A 17622-nucleotide genomic window follows, 5' to 3' on the forward strand; every position below is an offset into this window, starting at 1 on the left:
CTGAGCTCTGCTGCTGCTGCATCTAAACTCTGCTGCTGCATCTGAGCTCTGCTGCTGCTGCATCTGAGCTCTGCTGCTGCTGCATCTGAGCTCTGCTGCTGCTGGATCTGAGCTCTGCTGCTGCTGCATCTAAACTCTGCTGCTGCATCTGAGCTCTGCTGCTGCTGCATCTGAGCTCTGCTGCTGCTGCATCTAAACTCTGCTGCTGCATCTGAGCTCTGCTGCTGCTGCATCTGAGCTCTGCTGCTGCTGGATCTGAGCTCTGCTGCTGCTGCATCTAAACTCTGCTGCTGCATCTGAGCTCTGCTGCTGCTGCATCTGAGCTCTGCTGCTGCTGCATCTGAGCTCTGCTGCTGCTGCATCTGAGCTCTGCTGCTGCTGGATCTGAGCTCTGCTGCTGCTGCATCTGAGCTCTGCTGCTGCTGCATCTGAGCTCTGCTGCTGCTGCATCTGAGCTCTGCTGCTGCTGCATCTGAGCTCTGCTGCTGCTGCATCTGAGCTCTGCTGCTGCTGGATCTGAGCTCTGCTGCTACATCTATTTCAATTTGAATTTTATTTGTATAGCCCAAATTCACAACAACAGTCGTCTCGATGGGCTTCGTATTGGTAATTGAAAAGGTGGAACATAAAATCAAAAGGATTATGAACACATAGAATTCAATAGGAAAATCATAAAATGAAATAACAAACTGACTAAGCTAAACTGGCATCCCTTCCCTTAGACCCCCCCTTTGCGGTCCCTGAGCTCTGCTGCTGCTTCATCTGAACTCTGCTGCTGCTGCATCTGAACTCTGCTGCTGCCCGTCTCAAGGCTTTTGCTGCATCTGGAAATACTGCTGCTGAATTTCTGTGTTTTTCTGACTCCAGATGTAAATTCTTGGCGTGTTCTTGGTCATGTCAGCCGGTTTTCCATGTGTAGGTGATGGCTCCCACTTTGTTCTCTGGAGTCCTGAAAGTCTTTGAAACAGTTTTGGACTGAACCATTTCAGGTCCTGGACCACTACTGGATCCCTTTCAGCAGCAGCTCCATGGCTTTGTGTCTGAGATCTTTCAGCAGCCTCAGCAGGACTTTGATTTTCTGCTAGAGAGGCGTCTTCACTCACCAGCCGACAGATTGATGAGAGGAGCTGAGCTGATTCTGAAGAGTCGTGTTTGACCAAAGTTTACAATGGATTTCACTAAAAGGCCAAGAGCTTTTCTCACTCAGACTACGTTTTTTGTTTTGCTAAAAAAGCAGATTTTGAATTGAGGTTAAAGTTTGTTTGAATCATTTAACAATGTTCTCAGGACAGCATGAAAACATCTAAGCTCCTCCGTCTGGCAAGCTTTTAACTTCGTTTGTAAAGTTGAGGCGCTAACATTTTTACCTGGTTGACTCCTCCCACCACCAAGAAGCGGTCTCGAATAACAATGGAGGAGGCGGAGCATCTGGGAAAATTCATAGGTGCCAGTTTCTCCCACTTCTTCTTCTGTGGATGAAAAGCCTCCACAGTGTCGAGAGCCGACGGCTCGTGTCCTGAAAAGACACACAAAAACCCCGAAACGCCACACAAGGTATCAACGGATCGTTATCCTTCAGATGATCTGATGTTTGTTAGAGTCCAGTCTAAATGCACGGACTGCAATCTCTCACCGAGGCCGCCTGCGACCACCATGCGGCCACGAAGGAACGCGGCTGCAAAGTCCGCCCTCTTGCTCTTCATGGACACAATGTCGTCCGACTTCAGCCAAGACCCTGAGAGAGATGAGGACGTGTGAGGTTAGAGGTCAAACAGTCACCAGGCCTGCCTGGAGGACGCTGCCAAGTCTCCAGTGATGCCGGATCAAACCAAACAGAAAAATAGGTAAGCCCGTCAGGGTACGAGGACGACCCTCACAAAATAAAGATCATAGACCACTCGGTGAGCTCTTAGAACAAAAATGTCCTTTTTTTCTACCAGCAATAGGTCCCAGCGAACACTTATCCAACCCACACAAGAAGGATGTGTCGTATAGATTGTTGATTTTCCTGCAGACTGCAAAGAGCCCATCAGGTTTGACCTCTACTCTCTACTGGTTAAGACCGCTGAACAGGGGGCTAATGCCTCGCTTCCACTGAGCGGTACGGTTCAGTCCAGACCAGTCTGGTATTTTGACTGTTTCCATTGTACAATAGACCCATTAAGCCAGACCGAATCGGACCATTCTTGGGCAGCTGTATTCTGCTTCGCCATCCACAACCTTCTCTCAAATAACATTCAGTGACTTGTATGCAAAGAAGCAAAAACCAAGTGAAAAAAAAATGAGAGCGGTTGCTATAGAAACATTGACTCAGACTGACTTGGACCAATCCCAGCTTACTGGTGACCCCTGGTTCCATCATGGAGGCGGCCATCTCACCAAGAAATGACGACTAAAATGACTTAATTTGGTTGAAGCCAGAAGTAAACATTTTAAATAATTGAATAAAACTTTTGTGGGGAAAAAATAAAATTGACCCCCCCCATCCAACAGCTTCCTGTCTGTTTCCATGAAACCTTCCTGATAGGACTTTAGCGCAGGTGCAGAGATCTCTAATTTTGTCCCACCTCCCAACAGCCTCTGGAATCCCACAATGCCGCTGGTGACCCCATTAAAAATGAAGGTGAGCGGAGCCACAGGTGCAGGAATTCAGCTTTTTAACTTAATCTCCTGATTGGGTCCACATCGATCAGGGCTCTCTGCATTAACCGTGGCAGCAGAAAGGGAAACAGCCGTCAACATCTCCTCTCACCAAAAATTCAGCCAAACAACAGCCTGTCCCCTTCACGCTTTGTTGTGAAGATGGTAGAATGCTTCAATCAGGGAAAGGGAGGCCAGAGCAGAATTACGAGTGAAAAATAAGATTAAGAGACAAACAAATGAAGAAAAGGTAAGAGAGGAAGCCAGATGGGGCCAGCATACAGCTGTAATGAATAGAAATTCTTTTCTTTTCCAGACTGCTTTAGTTACACTCAAACTAAGAGACTGGAGATCACAGCTGGCCGTCCGCTCTGGTTTGTTCTGTACTGCAGACAAATCTCCACCTCTGTTGGATGTGTCGTTTTTCTTCAGTTCTTTACAATCGGCCATAGTTTTTAATGAGGAGTATAGATCACTAAAAAAATAACAAAACTACAACTAGTAATTTCTTTTGTGAGGGATATCCTGTCCACTAAAAGCCCACAGAGGACGGGGTCTGTTATGCTACGTTTACGTCGGCCTAAGGAAACGCGTGTTCAAGCAACCACTTCAAAGGAAAAGTCTTTGCGCGTTTCGAGTTTCCACGTACAAAACTGTCACAGTCATGCTTCACTACGAGAGTTTTTATGCCGTATTCAGGCTCTACATGCAAAACACACGACCATCGAACGCGTGTTGCAAGTTTGACCAGACTGAGCTTTGACCAGTGAGAGACTTGGATTTGGCAGTGACGTGTGGACGGCGTCTCTTTTATTTCACGGAAGTGCCAACTGTTTGAAAAGCGTTCACGGAGGAGAAATTAATTATTACGGTTTGTGAATTCTATGACACCATGTCTTTCATGGTGCGGAATAGAGCTGTGAAAGAAAACGCCTGGAGCCAGAGTCACCAGATCTGCGCCGCTCTGACATTTTGCATCAACTCTCTTCCAACTGTAGGTACATGAACGTATCGGGTCGCCAAAGTCCAGAGTAAACATCAAGAACCTGCGTTCAATGCATTCTTGAACACCTGTAGGCGTAGCATGACATTAACCGTTGTCATTTTTTGTTTGTTTGACATGACAGAGATGAGGCTGCACCAGGGTGTAGCGGTTAGCACTCGCTACCAGCTCAGTGGTCTTATGGTAAAGTGTCCATCCTGAGACTGGAAATCGTGCACCAACCTGATCCAGCGGGGAGCTGATTTGGAAGAATTTCTGACCAATCAGCATCACCCTCCATGTCCATGTCTGACTGGCTGGTTTTTGTGGCACATTTGTAACGCGGTTCCCTGCCCTGTTTCGAGCGCAGAAGAGAGAGAATTTCTCTTGAGTAAAAATTGTTTTGTTTGCACTTATCTCTGAGTTTAAAGAGCAATATAAGTTTTTGAGCACATAAATCTCTCCAACTGTGTTGACCTGCAATGGACTGGCAAACAATCCAGATTTTACCCCACATTCACCCTTCAGTAGCTGGGACAGGCTCCAGCAACCTTGTGACCCCAAACGGTATGGAAGTGGGTTCAGAAAATGGATGGATGGATAAAAAAGATTGTTGTTTGCTGGCAGAAGTTTTTCTTTGCTTTGTAGAAAGTGAAACAGGTCTCTGATGAGATGAGAGGAGATGTTTCTTTAAGGAGTCTCACCTTGACCTGGAACAGTCGCAGCAAATTGTCCACGTTCTCATTGCTGGGGGATTGAGCCAGCCCTTGGGGGCCCCCTACTGGGCTGTTGATACATGGCACTTCAGGGGCTAAGAACCCCCCCAAATCAAATGACTAACATTATTTGACTTTTCACCTTCGATTCCAATGAGTTTTTCCTGTTTGTCCTAGTGTGAAAGCGTCCCACCCTCCTCTTGCTGTCCAGATGCCTCCCAGAGTCTCTCACATATTAACCACAGGTTGTGGTTTGGGGTAAATTTATGACACCAGCAGAAGCCAAAACAATTTTATATTTCTCAGAAAAGAACCGTCCCATGATCCATTTTTTACATCCTTGCATTTCACGGAGATGCCGTCGCCTCCTCTCCACGCACGACTTCCAAACCGTCCTCAAAGGGTGAAATGATTTTTCGCCATAACCTTCTGGCTCCAATCCTCTTTGACTGAGCTGCATTTGCAAGCTAGATTCCCTCGTTTTTTCCCCCTTTTTTGCCTCAGAGGGATTATAGGAGTCTTCGTGTCAAGCTTTCCTTTGTGGAAGCCGGCAGCCGTGTTCTCTGACAGGAGACGGCAGAGCAGAAAAGACACAAAAAACATGAAGAGAGGGGCAAAACAATGCAAAGAGGGAGATGAGTTGATTCTCTGAAGACTGGGCTTTGTAGTCGGCGTGATGGTAATTTCACTCGCAGCGCTTTCTCCTCGGTAATTGTCCCCCGTGATTAAAAACTAGAGAGGGACGGTGATTAGTTTGGGGCCTTTGATGGATTGTGTCTGTCACATGTGAAGTTGCAGATACTGCTGACCGCCGACATGATCCTCCCAGAAAGAAACCCCCTTCAGAAGTACTTTTTCTTTATTAATCTGCAGAGAAGTGCAATGCTTTTTTTTATTCTTCTCTATTTTCCTTTGTGTTTTAGTCCTGGAGTCATAAATCAATTATGCAACATGGGAGCCCTTATTGTTGGGAGAGCGGGCTGCATCGTTTGTGGAAATCATTTGTGTTGCTGGGCTGCGCCTGCTCCAGCAGGACCAATAAAGGTGCAGCTTTGTTACAGAAGCGGTAGTAAAAAGCAGCCAAGGTCATTACTGCTGGAGTGTTCACGAGAAACAACAGCAAAAAACAGCAACCGACTCAGATTAGCAACATTCATCTGAGACTTTTGTTCTCAGACAAGCTGCAGCTTTTATTTTGAAATCCTTCCTGCACATCAGTTTTATTACTAAGCTGTTTTAGGGATAAATTTAATGTTTAGTGAACACAGAAAAACTGCTGAGGACAAAGAAATCCACAAGCTTTTCTGCTATAAAAGGCCGGTGGTGGCTGTGTCCTTCAGAGCAAATATCCGGTGCTTGTGGACTTGTAACCTGTGTTTATGGAGGACGAGAGCTAAGGAGCTCCTCTGCAGGGAAAACATCTGATGAAGAACTTTACACAAATCTGAAAACATCAACTAACAAAAAACAGCTCAAGGCATGACCTGAGGAATAAAGTACTGCTTCTAGCCCTGGAATGAGGGAAAGTAAAGAAATCTGAAAGGTGCAGTTTCTCAAATGACCACTAGAGGCTGTTTGTAGAAGTGAGCCAAAAGATTCTGATTTAAAATGAACCAACATTTACGTCAAAAATGACACGAAACCAAACCTCATACCTATTTCTTATATTAAACACCCAATCTGAGTAAAATTGTGTTTTTAAAATGTTCTTGTTCATTTTTCTGGAGGACACATATAAAGAAAAATTAACATCAAAACTGCATTTTTGAGCATTTCTTTATTCAAATCGTTGTGAATCAGGAGCAGACTGACAAATGCGGTGTGAAAAGAGCTTATTTGCAACATAAAAAATCTGATGCACAAGCTGAGCTCTCCGTGAGGATAAAGGAAAGGGGAAACGGGGGGCGGGGCTGCTCTGCACCAACAGTCCCGCCCACAACTCATAGGCGAATCCTATTGACCTACTGCCGCTCTGCAGAAACTGTCCTAGAAAATGACACCGTTTTTTTAAATTTAGCCTAAAAACAGCGTCATCATAAATGAAAGACCACTAGGTACTCTTTGAAAATAAATAAAAAGATGATCGGAGTGGGTCTTAACAGACAAAAATGAGCTTTAAAAGAGGCTCAGTCTTTAGACTGAAGACTTTCCAAGGGGTTCTCAATTTTTTTAAAGAATTTTTATCAGGATGCAATTCTCTTGTTTAAAGATAATCGTGTTGTCATTTATTTATAGTAAACTTATTTTAAGGTAATTCTCAGAGGTGTATTATTTCAAAAGTCTTAAACATTGAATTTTGTAAATATTTAATCAACAAGGTGAAAGTTCCAAACTTTAAGGATTCAAAAGTGTTTTGCAGCTGACAGAAATGTTCCAAAAATGCATTTCTGAAACTTAAACTAGCACAAATTGAAAGATGGTGACAGCAGAAACTGGGAAAAGTGCCCCATGCAGACTCGTCTTTGCAGAGTCGAGATGGTGAAATGCATGAGTTGGTTTTTCCGGAGAGGATTGTGAGTTTTTCAAGGCGGAGTTGTCTCGTTCTGCTGAGACAGATGTGAGCAGCAGGTGGAACAGAGGCGGCTGACGTCTGTCTGCTGCCTTCCAGGCCGCTCAGGTGAGGATGGCCTGACATCTGCCCCCTGGGTGCCCATGACTCTGCTGAACGTGGAGACTCCTGCACCTGCAGTCAAACAGCTGCAGCCACAGCTTTCTGCTCCGGCGTCGCAGCGTCTCACATGTCTGCTTTCAGAGGTTTCTTCATTCTGGTTTCTCCTCAGTGGAGCTTTACTTCCATCATAATGAAGGTTTTCATTTTGTTTCTTCTTTTCACTCAAGAGCGGCTGGGTAGCTCGGTTGGTAAGGTGGGAAGCTACCATGCAGGAAACCAGGGTTCAATTCCCGGAGGGGAATGAGCAATGGTACTGGGGGCAATTACCATATCAATGGCGAGCAGTTAACATCACCCAGTGAGGGTCCTTAGGCAAGACCCTTAACACTACTGCCTCCCGAGCGCAGTTTCGGCTGCAGCTCACCGCTCCCCAAGGGGATGGGTCAAATGCGGAGAAAGAATTTCCCTTCGTGGGATAAAATACAGTGTATAAAAAAAAAAAAAAAACAAAAAAAAAAAACACATAGTATAGCTTCTTCATTTGTCCATTTTTATTTCGTCTTATCTGCACAAAACACTTAACATTACATAAAAAATATGCTAAAAGATCAATTTAATAATAATGATTAAATTAAACAGGGGCTGCACAGTGGGTGTAGTGGTTAGCACTCTCACATCAGTGAGGAGGCGTTGGTTCAAATCCCTGCTATGTGACGTTTGCATGTTCTCCCCGTGCATGCGTGGGTTTTTTCCTCCCAACGTCCAAAAACATGCTTCATAGGTTAGATGATTCCAAATTGTCCCTAGGTGTACCTGTGCTAAGATAGGCTCCAGCAACCCTTTCTCCCCAAAAAGGATACAGCGGGTTCAGAAAATGCATAAACAAAATATTCATTATCTGGGCGGTATTCCAGAAAGCATGTCTAAACTATCCTGACTTTAAGCCTGAACTCTGGCTGAAATCCGCCTGAACTTGCTTACTCTGAGTATGTCGGTTCCAAAAGACTGGATATGAGTTAGTCTAATCATGCTCGACTTGGTAACCCTGGGTTAATGCACGTGCACAGCAGGTACATAAAGACATTCTCAATGGATCGCCGATTTCCGGAGTCACCATGGAAACGCGTGGAGAACAAAAGAGAGCGCTATTCTTCAGTGAGATGGAGTCGGAGATTTTAATAACGGCGTAAGAAGATTATAAGACCATCAAAAAAGTAACACGGCTGCATCAGCAAAAGAAAGAGTTTCTGCTTGGAGAACGGACAGAAAAAGAACGGACAAAGGAAACGCAGGAGTTTCTATCTCATTTCTATTTTCATTGTGCACTTCTTGAACTCTCATATGTCTTTGAGCCTGCAGATATATAATCATTTTTATAACTATAAAATGAATGAAACAAAACAGATTTTCATCATGAAACCAGATACCATATCACAGAATTTATCGTTATACTAATGCACAGTAGGGGTGCTATATAAACTCATCATCCTCTCCCTCCCTCTCACTCATGGTGCAGAAAGAGTTAAACATAACAGGATAAAATAATGCGGCAAAACATAGGAAAACAGCGACAACTAAACACATTTAGTCAAAAACCCACACTTAAATCCAAATCCGTCCAGACAGGCAAAGGGAATGGTATCCCACAATCCCTTGCGGTGCCGATCTAACAGCAGCACCAAAGTTACACCTACTTAATTTAATTAATTTGAATGAAAGTAAAATAACTGTCTGATAACTACGTGTTATTTTTAAGTTGACTTAACTAAAAAGAATTGATTTATCTTAACTAAAGCAATTAATTAAGTTGGATCAAAGTAAAAAGTTTATCTTTCCAACATCCATACGTGGTCTTATCACCCTCTCATGGTGGAAAAAGTATTATCTGAGCTTCTTCATCCATTAAATCATCTTCAAATGGACACGCCATGCTGCTTCACCTCTCTGAAAACAAACTAACCTTCAACTAAACCTGCTCCAGACCAGGTTATGTTCAGAGCATGAGTTGCTATGGCAACTTGACCTACCCTGAAAGATACCTCCATTTCTGGAACCGAAAGCTGAGGTTGTCAACTTCCTTAGCCTCAAACTTACCGTGGGAGCTAGCATAACCTGCTTTCTGGAATACCCCCTTGCTTTGCTCGCACTGAAACTGATCATCTTTTGATCTATGGTACAAGTGTTCCCAGTCGTCTTTTGATTATTATTCTGCAGTTTTTAGCCAAAACTCAAAAAGCCTGCGTCGTTTTCTAGGACATAGTTTCTGCAGAGCAGCAGGAGTTTGTTAAAACTTCACCTCTGAGTTTTGGGCGTGACAGTTGGCATGAAGCGACCCCTCCACGTTGGTGAGAGCTCTCTGTTTACATGCTCCCAAGCCTCACAAAACAAAATCTGGTGTGGACGGCTGGTGTGCAGCCCCTCACACTCCCAACCTAACATTACCAGTACAACAAAAACGGTGAGCAACATCTGAGTTATCCAGACGTTCAGTTCTGAGCCAGATGCCAACTTAGACGAGGAAAGCGAGGACGTACATTTGTCTGCAAGTGGATGGATAGAAATGGAGCTTGTGGCCCGCCAGGTATATATTCCAATATTTTTCCAATTTAATTTTTTTGTTGGTTCCTGATTCACAATTATTTGCATAAAGAAATACTCAGAAATTTAATTTTGAACTTATTTTCTTTATGCATGCCCTCCATCATGAGAAAAATGTCACAAGAACACGTTAAAAACAGAAAAACATAATTTTCATAGGAGTGGGTCTCATCAGCTCTAGTTAACTGTCCTTAAAGCAAACTGGACACATCTTCCTCTATCCAGTGTGTTGGGCTTTCCCTGCGCTCGCCGCATCCAGTCTACGATATGACATCCGTCGGCGCGCGTGAATCTTATCGCTGGCAAAGTGAATGGATGAGTAACACGACGCCAGCGTGTGATAGCAAACCGCACGACTGTGTGCAGAGATATTGCTGCAGATTGAAAATAAAACAATCTGTTTCTGGATCTTGTAATTTGAAGCGCTCCTCATCCGCAGCCTGCCTCCCCAACAGCTCATCCACCATCTCATCTCAGCCAAAATTAGATTGGAAAAACGGCGTGTGTGTCTGCGCGCATCACGCAGGTGTGTGTTGGCAGCCGTCCTGTCCTCGTCTTCCTTTTGCTCTCACACCCAAGTCAAAGCCTCTCCCCATTATCATAAATTAGTGCTATCGCTCCCCTGTTCTGCTTTATTTGGCTTGCTTTGGAGTGTGACTGCTTGCCCAGCTGTCGAGAATGACTTATTGATTTTTGCTTCCCCATTCCGCCTTCCGCTCCCTCCTCAATTTGTTCACCTGTTACTCCGGGCCGTCTCTGCCAGATGGAGGTGTGAGGGATCTGGCTGCACTGGTGGGCACCAACTGTGCTCACAAAACACCCGAGGAATAAGCCTCTTTCAGTAGATAAAACGCTTTTTTTACACAGAAATCTACGTTTGACATTTAGAAACCTTCAAAGAAAGATAATAGAAAATTAGAAGTTGAAAAGATAAGGTGAAGCGAGTTTGTTTCAGAAAATTGTTCTTGGAGAAGGTCCCATTAAAAATCATTGTCAGATTAAAAAAAAGGCTCTTTTTCAGAGGCGATCCGGTCATAACAGCAATATTAAGCATGTGTGGAGCAGACACACACTAATACAATGGCACTACTTTATAGTTTTTATTTAGTAATTTTCCCCAGTAACATCTGTCTACACTCATCACTCCCATAACCTCACTGTGGCCAAATGAAATCTTGATGTGTTTTGTGTCCATCTAGCAAAGCATATGAAAGTCAGAGTTTTTGCTAACTTGACCATTTAACGCCAGAGCTTTTGCTCCAGTGTTTCCATTCTTTTGACCACCGTAACCCTTCAATCGTTTACACAATTAACGCCAGTCCATCAGATTCTGAAGCATCAAAAAGCAGCCGAAGTGCAACACTTTCCAGTAGGGAATTGTTTACGCAATCCATCTAGATCAGCGATTTTGCAGTTGTTTGAAGTTTGAAGTTGTTGTTAATTGATTTTGTTTTTTAAATAAATAAATAAAAAGTTTTTTTTGTAGATATGCCCTTAATTACATTTCTAATATCTAAATTAGACAGAAGAAAACACATTGTTAGCAACAAATTGAGAGCTGTGAAGTTGCTATGGCAACATTTTACAGGGCAGCATCAAACATTTTTTGGGGTAAACGAAATGGAAACCTTTTTAGATGATTATCCAAAAATTTGATTGATTATGCATTTCTGCCGTTACGTCAAACCATTTTTTTAATTTTGGCAGTTATATTGTTGGAAAAATGAAATTTAAGGAGTATATGACTCCTTTAAAATTATATATACATTTTATTTGTATGAGAATTTTTACTTGACTTTTTCAAGTAAGCGTTGATTTCATAGAAGGAGCTGCGTTATGCGACGTGTGGCGTCCGTTTCTGTACCTTGGTTGGTATCGAAAACATTGATGTTCTTGGTGAACTTGGAGCTCTGGTGTCCTCCTCCCTGCCGCAGTCCTCCGAGCAAACACAGCCTCCCGTCTGGATCCCACAGCACACCTGCATAGGTGCGTTTACACGGAAGAGCAGGGAGTGAAGTCCAAGAGCGGGTCTCTGTGTCGTACGCCTCAAAAGCCTTCACTGGACGCTTACACTGACGGCCCCCTTCAAGAAGAACACCCCCGTGAGAGCTGGTTTGAAAAAAAGCCCAAACAGAAACTCTTGGTAGGGTTCCTACCTGCAACGTAGAGCTTGCTACCAATCAGGTGTGTGATGGCATCGTAGCGTGGCGTGGTCATTGGAGGAAGCAGCCCCCACACATCCTTCCTGAGGTCGTACTGCTGAAGGATGCTGCGAGGGAGGAGGTCCGCACCCATCCCACCCACAGCCAGGGCCCGGCCATCTTCAGGGGAAAAATTTAAAAATGGCATAATATTTACATAATAACCCAAAGTTTTTAACAGCTCAAAACCAAAGTCACGTAAAGACCAGTCGGCCAAAACCCTCGAGGGACATCTGCACACATGCAAACGCACTTATGGATATCACGCATGCATCACAAAAGACCGAAATTTCAAACGTGTAAAATGTACACAGTGCCTGTGTGACACCACCTTAAGTCAGTGTTTCTTTAAAAACCGTATTTAGTTGTTGCAGAAAAAAACATACAGGCATCTGAATCATTAAAAAGTGTTTTTCCTCTGCAGCTTAAATGTTTGTATTTTTCCCTATAGTCGATAGTTGTATGAAAACAAAATGTTTGGTCAAATTGAAATTATTCAGAATGTTGAAATGGCTCCTAAAGATTTTTTTTTAAAAGGTTCTTATACTTTTAGTGTGAAAATACTTTCAACTCTGCGACGAGCCACAAGGCTGTGACCGACGCAGGAGCGGCGGGAGTTCAGCAGCAGAGCACAAAAGCAAAAGAGCATGTCTGGCACTTCGGAATGACACCTCTGGAGCAACAATGGAGAGTCTTCAGGCATTGAAAGGTGGTGGAAATAAATCCCTGCATTGAATATGAAACAAGCTGCTGTGTGTGAGATATGACTTTTTCAACTGTTTTTGTTTTTCAATGGATCTTTTGATGAGCTTTTGTGAGCTCATTTCCAAAATCAATCCGTAATCAGTTAAAACTCATTCCAAAAAAAAAACCCAACTCCTTTCAAAAAAACTTTGAGGCAAACAATGGCTCATTAGCTAAAGTTCATTATCTATAATTTAGAACAGAATGATTTGAAAAAGTATCAATAAAATAAAGTATTTGAGTCCATTTATTAACTGGCTATCCTTTTGGAAGTATATTTGTTTTTATTTGGCTCTACTGATCGTTTGTCACACTGTTTGCCCATTTCTCAGCAGCTGGGGATGAGTTTGGGGGGGATAGGACGGCGATAAAAGACCAGAAGATGGAAAACTGATGAAAGTGTTGGAGAGACCAGATGAAGCCAGAGAGAGAGAAACGTGCTGCACAAGTCAGAGAGAGAGTTTCTGCAGAGCCCGAAGCGTGGAAACAAACCAAACACAACCTTCTGGACTTTCATTTTGTTATAACTTTTAGCACAAACTTAAAGATTTCTGCATTTTTTTCCCTTCCAAATAAATCACTGATTCTGCTTCAGTAGAGGTGCTGATTCACTTTTTTTAAGGTACTTTGAGGTTTCTGGTATAAAAAGGCGTCATTTTTGTGAATGTGTGTTTGTTAAGCTAATTTCCATTTATTTCAAAACTGTTTCAAGTTCCACTTCAATTATTTTTGAACCATTTTAAAAGCGTTCCCAGTGGTCTTTTAGCCATGATTATGCAGTTTTTAGCTCCACAAAATCTGTCATTTTCTAGGACAGTCCTGCTGTCTTATTTAGTGCAACTTCACTAGCTTTTTTTTAATATAGCCTATTGTGTTCTATGCCCTGATTGGCTGTTGACATTTTACTGAATGTGTTCAGTTTCCAAGCCTACATAAATCTTGGCTTTTACTATACAATACTGGATTTATTTTTCTGTGGAGGTTTGAACTTTAAGAGCTAAAATAAGAGAGAAAAGTGTGAAAATGTTCATGTTTGTCTGAGAAAAGAGTATAAATTATGGTGAGTGAGTTTTACAGCCTTAAACATCTAAGATCCCACTTTGTGGACCCATCACGGTTATTTTTAGATAAACGAGGGGTTAATTTTATATTAAAAATGTAAAAATATATTTAAGTTAAGTGGAGTTCTCCAAATAAAACAATGAAAAAGTGCATTTTGATCTGTATATTTACCTTAATCCTACAGAAAAAAAAAAGAGGGAAAATCTGTTAGAAACACACATTGATGTGCGAGCTTTCTCCTTTAAGTTTATCCACAGATGTTCTGACATAATCTGAGCTTTGGCTGCAGATGAATGGATGATGGAGGCTGACGAAGCCTGAAATCCAGTAAGACTGAGCTCAGGAGGCTCTGCTGGAAAGAATGGGATAAACCACCTAAAGGGGAGCAAAGCCTCGAGAAACACCTGAAGCTGTGACTGCCGCTGCATTCCACCTCCCAACAGCTCCCAACAATGCAGCTGCACTTCTGCTCTGCAGCTTTGCTGCATGTTTTTACAGACAGATGGACAACAAAACACTCTTCTACCCCAAACCAAGAGAAGAAGCTGACGATCCATGACGATTTCCATGTTTGGGTTTGACATGGTTAAAACACTTTAATGCAATTAGAGGATCAGATTGCTGGTGCAACCTTTATCATCTCTCCTAAACCGCTGTGCAGCAGAATTAAGACATATTAGGAGGTTAAGAGTCAGTCTGTGGTAATCCATACCTTTCACTGTGATGGATATACCCATCAGAGCTTCCCGCAGAGCACTCCGCTTCCTCCACCTCCCCTCCTCTGTGTTGTACATTTCCACCGCCTTTAGGGGGTTCTGGTTCTCTCCCACTCCTCCCACTACCAGGACCTGCTTCCCAAGCACTGCCACGGCAGCTCCAGCTCGAGAGGTGGGCATCGGGGGCAAGCTGATCCACCGGTCCCCCTGCAAACGGGGCACAGATGGAGCTTTAGAGGCGGGCTGACGTTGATACTTCTCTGATTGTAAGTTCCGAATAAAAGTTAAGAATCTCATAGTTGGTGCACTTCTTCACACAGCTTTAAAGACCAACTTAAATAAAACCCAGGTTTTTGGTGTTTTCAATATGTACTGTTGGCATAGAGGACATATAAAAACATTTAAGCTTAAAATTGTGTTTCTAACTATTTCTTTATTCAAGTTGAAGTAAATTAGGACCAGTTGAAAAAAAACTGTTCGAAAAAGACTGTAGCTGGATGCATTCTGATGCATCCACTTGTATTTCTTTGTTTTCCTTATGCAAGGAAACTCAAAACTGTACGACTGGATAGCTTAAACATTGCTCGCCATTTTTATAGTGTTAAAGTGAGGGCTATGAGTGGCTGTAAACTAGCGGGAGAGAATGTAAAAAGATTTTAAATTATTTAATCTTTTTTTTATCCATCCATTCGATGGAAGTGGGGGCAGGCTTACTCTGTGGCAAGGTCCCGCCAACAACTCAGAGGTGAATTTCAAATGAACAACTGCTGCAGAAAGAAGTCCTAGAAAATGACCCCTTTTTTATTTTGGCTAAAGATTTAGATAATCATACTTAAAGGCTCCCCAAAATGCTTTTAAACTACATCACAAGATGATCAGAGTGCATCTTTAACGTGCTGATCATCCAAAACCATCTGATCTACAGGGCTTTTGCGTCACAGAATTTACTGTAAAACTCCTAAAGAAAAGCAGAATTAAACATGTTGAAAAAGTGACAATTCCTTTAATGTAGTAACACTAGATGAAGCTTTGCTAAAATTTCAATGAGGAAGACCTCCTCACTGCCAGATTGTTGCATGACTCTACAAACCATTATCCATTAAGGCTTTACTCTGAACGAATAGCTAAAAAGCCCGCCTTTCCTCTCAGGCAATCAATCTTTTTTGTCTTTAAATGCATGACTGGCTGTCTTTCTGCATTCTAGATGGTTCATCTGCCGTCCACCCTGTCCTCCACCTGGAGTGAAGCTTTGGAATGGTCTGGTCTCTAACCACCATCAGTGCTTTGGCTCTAGGGTTTATAGTTCATCCCAACCATGCAAGACGCCATCGAGCCAGACCCTAACCCCCATAATGAATGGCTTTTATCACATTTTTCTGTAACAAATACATTTTTACTTAAATTTCCACTTATTGACTTTGTTTTGGGATTGCTTGAGTCAGGTTTTTTTCTTTACCTAGTAACCACCATCTTGGCAGGATATGATGTCACTAAACGCAAGTCTGGCAGCTACTTCGAAACAAAACCAGCAACCATTTTTGTGTTATGATCCATGTTTAACCATTTAGCGTTAAAACGATTGGAGAATTACCTTTTGAAAAAAAAAAAAAAGCCCCAAGTAGTTACTTGGTGAACTGGTATTTAGGTATATAGCAGTCCCTCGCTATATTACTGTTTACCTTTCCGGTCTCGCTGTTTTTTTTCAGTGCAATTCTGGATTTTTAGTTTTTAAACAATGCAGTGTATTCTACATCCCGCTTATCTCCGCTCTAGAATCTGCTGGAAATACATGACCATCAAAGAGTTCCAGTTTTTGAAAGAATGTAAGTACTGGAACTAAAGCTCTGTTGGTAAAGGGTTAACACATAATTGACTATCAGAACGTTGCTAAATTTACGAGTCCTAGCACTTTGTGAGTAAATTGTTACACAATGGGTGTAACACTTTCCATACCTCAGGAGAGTAGAGGTCCAAAGCCGGGCATGGTCGCCCTGCAGCATCACAACCTCCGAGCATGTACATCTGCCCCCCCACCTCAAACAGTGAGTGGTAGACACGCCCGCTCGGCAAGCGTGCCAGGCTCTGCCAATGAAACTCATTGGCACTTGGGACAGCCATGACCGCCACACCTTTAGGAAGGCTCTGAGATGAGGAGGAGGCCCACAGATTAGGAATAGACGGCGTGGGAAAGATGAAGGCGGAGGACCCCAAGGACAGGAAGGGCCTGTGTACTGTCAAGGTGAAGTGGAAGAAAAGCGGTCAAACTGGATCTAGACTGGGATCGGGTCTAGTCTATTCTGGATGTTTGCCCCCACTGGGTCAGTCCTGCAGAAACACATCATAAAGCTTAATGTAAGATGACTCATCATTTCCAATGAAACGTGGGTTTCTCTCATTATGTCTATGACACCCAGCAAGATCTGAAAAACACAAGATTCCTGCAGGAAATGATTACAACGTTTTGTCATAACTGCTATCATGCAATTACACTAAGAACCTTTCCCCAATGTGGGACTAATAAAGGTTTTATGATTACATGTTACCAAAAAAGAAAAAAAACACTAGAGCCAAAGAACCAAAAAAAGTGAAAATAAAAGAATTGAAAGATGCAAAGTACTATACTATTTAACAAGAAAATGAATTAATAATTAATAGTGGAGAATTTAGAGAAAATTGAAGTTCCTAAAGGAAACAGTACATTTAACGGCACCTGGGCCGATTTGCTTATTTTCAAGACTTTGCCAGTATGATTAATGTGTAGCGTGGAATCAACAAAGTCTCAAATGTGGAGAGACATCCAGGAATACACACACAGCTTTTGCCCAAAAGTGTCCCGATTGAGATGAGAAAAATAGTTGTTTGACAAAAATCTATTGGAGAAGCGTATTAACTGCTGGTCAATTACGACATATTTGCTCGTTTTGTGGCCTCTTGGAAAATAGTTCTCATCGGAACCTATTAAATGAAAGAGGATACAAAAAAAGAGAATATCTCTTTATGAACTTTCAAATTAAAAAGGCGAAACTGATCCAAATTGCTCTTTGAGTGGTAAAGGTTTCCGACCCCTGTCCTAGAATATAGTTGGACATTTTCACATGGAAGTCAACTCTTTATGGAAAGACCAACATGTAATGTTGTCAGTGTGTTTCATTTTCAAGTAAAAAAAAAGTGAAACTTAGAAATATGCTTTTATAACAACCACATGCATAAAAAAGTCAGAGTATGTGATCACTTGATGGGTATTAAAGAGTTAACGTCATTATGAGATTCATTGCAGTTCTTAATGTCCTGCTGGTTTTCCACTTAATCCTGGGTTTATATTCAGTTTACTGCACAACAGACACGTTCATCC

The 17622-nt window shown here is 42.5% G+C and overlaps 1 protein-coding gene across 2 annotated transcripts in view; it reads right to left on the minus strand.

Moving 5' to 3' along the window:
* The window catches only part of klhdc8a (kelch domain containing 8A), a 52031-nt gene that overhangs the window by 1838 nt on the left and 32571 nt on the right, over positions 1 to 17622 (minus strand). For both annotated transcript variants that reach the window (XM_020703407.2, XM_004069045.4), the window contains 6 exons: positions 16224 to 16595; positions 14267 to 14477; positions 11704 to 11868; positions 11412 to 11630; positions 1634 to 1735; positions 1368 to 1516 (listed from right to left, as the gene is read on the minus strand). In XM_020703407.2, the coding sequence (XP_020559066.1) occupies positions 1368 to 1516; positions 1634 to 1735; positions 11412 to 11630; positions 11704 to 11868; positions 14267 to 14477; positions 16224 to 16388 (1011 nt within the window). In that variant the 5' untranslated portion in view covers positions 16389 to 16595. The remainder of the gene's footprint in view (positions 1 to 1367; positions 1517 to 1633; positions 1736 to 11411; positions 11631 to 11703; positions 11869 to 14266; positions 14478 to 16223; positions 16596 to 17622) is intronic.

Source organism: Oryzias latipes, chromosome 5 (assembly GCF_002234675.1).
Source record: "Oryzias latipes chromosome 5, ASM223467v1".
Taxonomy (NCBI): Eukaryota; Metazoa; Chordata; class Actinopteri; order Beloniformes; family Adrianichthyidae; genus Oryzias; species Oryzias latipes.